Consider the following 8,100-nt stretch of genomic DNA (forward strand, 5'->3'; position numbering starts at 1 on the left):
TAGCTTGACCTATTTTTTGTTTCCATCTCCTAAAAGTACTAAAAAAATTAAATGTTTTTGCTTTCCAATCTGCGTTCACTAACGTAGTGCACTTCTAAGAAGAGAGCAGTATAATTAAAACAAGCACAAATTTTTGTGCAGTTTATGCTGAAGCACCTGCAACAGGCACCTCATATGAAAACTAAGCCTTGCTGTTAAGTTTTCACTTCCATGGCCAAAACATTACATTCATTTTGTATTTTCATATGGAAAAATGCCTGCAGGCTGGTCTAAGATTAGCCAGTGCTCTTTTTCTGCCTCCAGTGTTGTCAGTTCACAGAACATTTATATAATGTGGTAAGAACAGAAGATACTTTAGTAGGGGCTGAGAAAAGACTAATAAAAATGTTTCCTTGTGTGAGGATAAGTCTCTTGGATAATTATAGGCTTTTTCACCCTAGTTTTTGATCTTTCCATGTAATGCAATTTTATGGTCTCCTGTAATAGGAAATTTAAGTCATAGTTCAGTAGTACAATGTTTAATAACATTTCTGTAACTGGGGACACAGAGAATGCTAATACTGGATCAGTAATGTTCTTTGCCAATAGGCAACTGCAGTTGTCTAATCAAGAACTTTTGAAACACAATTTAAAATATACTATAAATATATTTAAAACCATATGAAAAAATTACATCATTTCCTGTATATATTTTGATTATATACTTGCACACCTAAAAAGGAAAATACAGTCAGTATAAGGAATCCAGTTTATTAGGCTAAGGGTGAGACATTCTGCAAGTCAGAATAAGCAATATTACTTCATATGTTGCTCAAGATACTACTATGAGTTTAAGGAAGGTGATGCAACTGGCAGTCGAACAGAGCCCACAGGATAATACCGTCCGCCTAACAGGAGGCACTGACACTACATCTGTACGGAGAGAAACAGCTCTGCCTGTGCACAGTCAGGTCCCTAGACACTGGATCCATCAGCCCCATCACAACTAGAATTCCTAACATGGTGTTTGAGAATGGGCAGGAAAAAAGCCTGGTTCTCACAGAGACAGAGATAAAGCTCTCCAGGGGAAGTAAGCAATGCTTTAATAATAATTTTAAATGGTTCCGGGTTTCAATGTTAAACTTGATGCTGATTACTCTGGGTAGCTGAAGCTCCATTCTGCTCATTGCAAGTTACTTCAAAAGGGTTTTTTTTCTGTTTTTTTTCCACCTCTGAAGATGACTTGCAAAAGGCAAATTTAAATCAGGTCATGCCTTACCTTTGCTGCTTTTTATTTTACAGTTAGAAGATGCAGCTCAGATATTTTAAAGTGACTAGTGAGCTGGTCACTTCAGCATCACCTATCAATTTCATTCAAATTGAACAGAGACAATTTTGATAAAGTCAAAAAATGAAAATTAGGTTCCTTTGACTGTGTGTCACTTCTGATGACTTAAAACTGAAAGCCAAAATTATTAGACACCCCTTGAAAATGTTTGTTCATGGAGATTCTCCCTCTTTTGCTCCTTCATTTCTGTAGCAAAAATGTCATGAGTGTCATGTGTGGCCTTTCCTGTTTTTGCAAGATGACTTTCTATGTTCTAGGAATAAACACCAAAGCTTTCCACACCTTACCTGGAAGCAAGAAGTAAGGGATTATCAACCTGGTCTTCCTTCAGCCCATAGACTCTTATGAGTTAACTTAAAAAAATAAATCTTAAATGGTTTGACTGAAAAGCACATGCCTTCATACTTGGATCTCAGTATCATGTGTAATCATGGTCTTCAGAGTTTTCCAGGTAGACCACACCTTCATTTTTAATATCAGTGAGATTATCCATACCTTCATGACAACTTTATAATACTGACGTTATAATTTGCAAAACCGTTTTATAATACTGAGATGTACTGACTTAATCTACCAAGTGAAACATGCTAAGTATAAAAAGACCTTTTGCACTATCTTCCTGTCTCTATTCTACCTGAGTTCTATCAAATCTCTACTATGTATTACAAATTTTTGAATGAAAATCTAACCACAGTTTTGCCAGACTAAAATGATTTTGGTAGAGTATGAACTGTGTTCTTGAAAACAGGCTCATCAGCCAGGTTTGGGTCCCACCTCCCAATCACAGGTGTACATCAATCCCAGGAGCACTAGAACATCTCAAAATGATTGTGCTGTTCAAATAAAAACCAATGTGAAACCTGGAAGGGAAACATTCCCAACAACTCAGGCTGAGTCAGATAGATAGTCTGAAAATTTCCATCTGAATAGTTTGGAAAATTTCAAGGAACTAAACCCAAGGTTTTCTGACAGAACATCTACGGCAAACTCAGCTGTATACTTTTTTATCAACTCTACACATAAGTAGGACTCTAGACACGCAGTTAGAAATACATACAAATGTTGTCTGTAACAAAATTTGTCTGTTTTTTTTTTTTTTTTTTGTCTGCATCTGATTTCTCCCCCCAGAATTCAGAGTAAATTGCTACAGTAGGAAATACACAGTTGTTTCACTCCAGGAAGGAGTCACATTTCTCATTAATTGATCTTGACTTAATTGTTCTATGTTCTGTCTACTTATCAATAACTAGGAAAAGCATAAGTCTTCTAATTCTTCCTTGTAAAGGGCTACAATTTGCTTATTCATGAATATTTAATCAAATCATGGCCACCCATTATGTGTTTGTTTAATACGCTGCAGGAACAGCATCACAAGGTTTGCGTATGGGTGGCTTAATTTGTTTTTCTTTCTCATTTATGTGTGACACTCTTCCCACAGGAAGGAAAAAAAATAATATAAAATTAAGGTCAGAATACCACAAAAAATTTCATTAGGCACCTAGGGAGTACTCACAAAGCGGCTTCGTTCAGCCTACAGCAGCTGGCTCCCCTGCGGGGTGTCTCTGTGGTCAGCGAGGGAGGCAGCAAGCTCTCCAGTGCAAGGCAGAAGTCCTACTGTTCACCTCCTGCTCTGACAGCCCCCTGAGCAGGCTACCTCTCCCCAAAAAACTTCTACAGAACAACCTAGAGCGCGCCACTTTGTCAAGCTAAAATTATTAAGTGAGCCTTTGTGCATGCCAGTGAGGTCTCACAAGGCATTTTTGGTTCTGGTGCAATGTATCTAATGCCCTAGAAAACACAATACATGTGTTAAATTCCTTTGAGGTTCTGAAGTCCTACTCATACCTATCTCCTCTCCCAAACATAAGGTAATCAGTATGGTACCTGCAGCTTATTGCATTAGCCACAGCTGCTTTCAGAGTTATTGCTGTTGCTGCTGGCTGGGCTGGCACTGGTGGCAGCAGAGTGGTGCAGGCAGCCATGGAGGTGGCAGCAATAGTGACAGCAATGGCAACTGAGGCAGGAACGATGGAGCAGCAAATAACTTTGTTGCTTAGGATACACCTTCAGTTTATCTCTCCTCTTTGTTGGGAGTGAGTTTTGGCATCCTTTATGCAACTTAAACTCTTTAGCACCTATTTTTATTTCAAACAGCTTACTTGTGTGGGAATCTTTTCTAGATGCTTTTTTCTTTAAAAAATAGACAGCTAACAAAAATTAATTCTCTTATACCATCATTTAAAAGTATGTACATTGCTGTTTTTTTTTTTTTTCTACTTGTCCTTTTCCTTATATTTCCTTTATATAATCAATTTATTAATCTAATGCCAGATATAATTTTCATTTAATTACAATTTTTTTGTTTTATTAAGTGAAATCTAATTCATTACATATATATTTTAGTTTTAAATTCTTTTTCCCTGCCAACTACTTTTCTCTAATTACTATTTACCCTTGTCATTTATCCCGACAACTGAATTTATGCTTAATTTTCAATATAACGGGTTGGCTCAGTCTATATGAAGTGCAGAATACATACAAGTCATGTTGGGTCACAGCTACAGAGACAAAAGACTGATGAGACTGACGGTAATGACAATGATTCTAAAGGCCCTCCTATTAACCATAAGAGAAGCCCCACAAAAGAAAGACTGGGGCCATGTGTCTGTTTCAAAAAACAGATATTCTGAAAAGAGAAAAAGTTTGCTTCAAAACCTCAGGAGAAACAGCTAGGAAATAATACATGTGCCTCATACACTGTAAAAAGCAAGAAGATCTATGGTAAAAAAATGTCCAGCTTAAAAACAGTGTTAAGATCCTCCTAATTTAAAACCAAGAATCGTTAGCAAAGCACTCATCATTCTACTAAAGTACATTGCAATATATTGCTTTTGCAGTATGCAGCAATAGTGTAAGGACAGCAGACTGCCTTCCAAGTATTTGTCTTACAGCCTGAGGAATGGAAAGAATGTAATTTCAAGTGTCTTACTTGATCAAACTGAGGGTCTTCTCCTCGTTGCAGAGATTTGGTCAGTGGCTTCTCCTAAAAGAAAATACATTGAATATGTATTACTTAAGATCAATATTATTATACATTCTATCAACTCTACTATTATTTTTCTGTTAGATTTTTACTCACATAATTTGCCTCCCGATCAGTTTCATGCCGGAAATACTGTTTGTTTCACATGTAAAGGAGACCTCTGCACACATATGACGTAATATGGACAGAGTGTCTTTAGTGTCTTCCCAAGAAAGAAAAGGATTAACCACCTATTAGACCTTGTTACTCGGTGCTCACACTGACGATAAATTCTTTCAAAATCCTAAAAAGCACCTGGTATTTCTTCTAACACATAACAAAGAAGCTCTATTTAGCTACACGATGTACCTTCTTGTTATAATACTACCAGACAATACAAACATGTCCATAAATATACTGCATCACGCAGCACATACTGAAAGAAAGGTAATTTTAGAAGAATCAAGTACCATGGAATTAATTTTTAAGGAAGGTAATTGTGGAAAAAATGGCTGTCTTAAAAAAAAAAAAAAAAAAAAAAGAGCCATTTTTGGAATGAGAGCAAATTTTCAGGACACATTTTCAGAATACCTGGGAAGGTCAAGAGAACTGCCCAACTCAGAAATCTGAGTTCCCATGTGTGAACATCCGTTCACCTTTACGGCTTTTTTGTCAAGCAGGCTCAATTACTGAGGCATGGAGAACCACATAGTCCAATATTCTAGATACATGCCACAGCATACAAAACACGAATCTCCTAAACTACAATGAAAATAAACAATACATGAAGGCAGATGACAGTCTGAAAAGCATGTCACAATCACCATCACAATTCTGCACTGAATTGTACTACTGTTGCCAGTGTCTGAAATGTGCCAGTGCCTTATTCTTCTGTAAATCATGCATCTTTCTTCTCCTACAGCTGCAAGACTGGGGGTCTCCCACTAGCTCAGCACGAGATTTTCTGTTGAGCTTTTAGCAAACTATTACACTCACCAGCATCTGTTAATGTATCAGGCAAAACATCACCACTGCCAGGGCATGTGAGATGCAAAACAAAGAAATCTGTTAAGCTGCTAAGGTAATGGAAAAGAAAGACTTGAGGCAGACCAAAGATTTGCATTATTTACTGTTTCTCTCTGGACAAAATGTTGTCCACTATAATCTGCTGCCTGATTTTGAAATTAATTATGCTGATCCACTCGTAATACCATCTGGCAAGGAGGCTGGCTGCAGGGTGACTGCAGTATCCCCTGACTACCTACCAAACAGAAAAATCAACAAAAGTTTTCTACTGACTCACTGATTTACCCAGGACAGTCATCAGTATTTTTCCCTGTTATCTCTAATATCTAAAGTGACTCCTCCAGGTTACATTAAGGGCACAACAACTATTAGTTAGAACTTTAAAACAGATTATTGGTAATGAACACAGTAAAATCTTTCAGCCCAGAAACAGACACATGACACCACCCCATCCACAGTCCTCCTCCTCAATCGGTAACTCTGTGCTACCCTACCTAATTGTGTCTCACGGGAGGACAAGACCTCTTTTGTCTACTGCTGCACACTGAAAAGGACAGCAAATAATCTTTCAGAAGTAGTGCTCAACTTATTTGAAAGGAAAAAGATTCTTAAGTTTTCATGGATAAACCAATGTACCGAGGATTAGCACAGTTTAGAAAAAAACCAACACACAACCTTTTTTTAAATTAAATTTCTGATTCTGTTACGGAAGACTTGTGTTACCACAGAGAAGTTTTGTAAGGTCTGTTTCAATAAAAAGGGTTTCAGGATCCAGAAGCTTTGTGTTCCCATGTCCAACACTGCAAGGCTTGGCTTTCAGAATAGTATCTAACTCTTGCAGAAATGCATTCAGTGTTTCAGGAAGAAATGAGGTGTGGGATTCCTGGTCTCATGCTTATCTGTAAGGTGGACACAACTAAATGAGACAAAACATGCTCTGGGAACCCAGGCCTGGAACAGCAATCCTGAAAATGTCTTAATCACCTGTTACCTATCTCTGGAAGCCTGCACACCTCACAAATACTTGAGTTGCTGATGATGACGTTCCCCAGGGGCTGTGCTTCTGAGTTAGTATAGATCCCTCCATTGTGACAAGGCAATACAACTCATCTTTTCTTCAATTACAGGCAACTACACCAGGGATTCCCACACTGTGGTACATTCATCTGAAGAAACTGTTCACAAGCCATGCTTGGTCGCAGCAGAAGGCAGCTCTGGGATGGAGAACAGCCAGGGACACCTACCAAAACCCAGGAAATGTACTGCTGCCTTAACTTCTCAATGTCTCCGGTCTAGGGCTTTAACTGAGGCCTTTTTCTTCCCTTCATCCCATCCCACACCTACTACTGTTCTTGCCACTTCCCTTCTCACCCTCTTCCCGGGCAGCAGCTGCTGCTGCAGCTGTCTCTGCCTCTTCTTTGTCCACCTGTTCGGGTTGCTGCTGTTGCTGCTTTTTCCTTGATGCTTCCCAAGTACAGCACTTGCCACTGACTCTGCCTGCAACGACTGTGGCGACGGCTCAGCCCAGCTGGACCCAAACTGACCCTGTGAAGCCAAGTGTCTCTGCACATACGCCCCCTATTCTGGGATTGGGATGCCCACCTCAGAGCAACTCATTCTCCCCTTGCAGTGAATGGCAATAAATACAGAGAATTACATTTGAGAAAACTCAAAATAGAAATTATTGCTATTGACTTTATTACTAATGATGAGTATTGGATAGATAATGAACTAATAAAGATGAAGGGCCAGATACAAATACATTTTTTGGTGTCTAAGCACTCCTAAAATATAAAAGGATGATTGCTAGCATGACGAGTGTGACAAGTGACCATGACAGGAAGACACTGCTGAGTAAATTCAAAGACAGCTCAACCACATGCAGGTGCTTCAGCTGTCCTTTGAAAATAGCATTTTTCTTTATGCAATAGATAAATTATTCTACTGTAAACAACATGCTTATTCTATACTACTTAGTTCTAATATCCTTACAAATCCTACAATTTCATTTTATGAAGTGTTTTCAACATCGTTGCTATAGCAGCTACTATATAAAATATATTTATACTCTATGGTAGACATTTTCATTATATATCAAAGGTTCAGGACCGGCAAAGACAAGATTAAAAAGCATAATAAAGTGAAACTGCCTCTGAGTAATAGGTTCCACAGTGGTCTATTTACCCTGAAGATAAACTTATTTAAAAGTTTTTTAAAAATCTTAAAAATGTTTTCCAGCCTCAAGGCACTATTTTATTTTTATTTATTTTCTTGCCCACCCAATTCAGAAATGGCAAAGAGGGCCTTTTATATTATGAGTTGACTCTGTTTGAGTCTCTGCAGCTATAATACATTCTACAGAAATGTCTTCCAAATCTTGGATGAATAGGTAGGCTGAATTTGGAGCCAAAGTCCACAACCACAAAACGTGAATAAAGAAAGTATTGATTAATCTGAAAGAGGTCATAGCTTTCTGGGCTATAAAAAACATCAGAATATTTCAGAAGAATGGACTCTCAATGACAACATTTACATTTTTAATCACTAAGTTAAAAATTGTTACTTCTTGTTTAAAGTGCTGCCTTCAGCAGCAAATACAAATACTCTGTATTCGTTCACGTTGGAAACTCGCATGATATGAATACATGTTAGAGATAAGCCATAAAGATCAGCAAAGACAATTTTGCATTTAATATTTCAGGGTATTCAACTCCCTGAGCTGGCA

At 38.0% G+C, this 8,100-nt stretch overlaps 1 protein-coding gene across 1 annotated transcript in view; it reads right to left on the reverse strand.

Annotated features, from left to right (window-relative positions):
- FRY (furry homolog (Drosophila)) overlaps positions 1-6,920 on the reverse strand; it is a gene marked incomplete at both ends in the record, with an annotated part of 113,928 nt that extends 107,008 nt beyond the window's left edge. Inside the window, 2 exons of the mRNA XM_010086990.1 lie at positions 4,317-4,370; positions 6,747-6,920. Of these exons, the coding sequence (XP_010085292.1) occupies positions 4,317-4,370; positions 6,747-6,920 (228 nt within the window). The remainder of the gene's footprint in view (positions 1-4,316; positions 4,371-6,746) is intronic.
- Between the last annotated feature and the right edge of the window lie 1,180 nt (positions 6,921-8,100).

The sequence above is a fragment of the Pterocles gutturalis genome, unplaced genomic scaffold (assembly GCF_000699245.1).
Source record: "Pterocles gutturalis isolate BGI_N339 unplaced genomic scaffold, ASM69924v1 scaffold28936, whole genome shotgun sequence".
Taxonomy (NCBI): Eukaryota; Metazoa; Chordata; class Aves; order Pterocliformes; family Pteroclidae; genus Pterocles; species Pterocles gutturalis.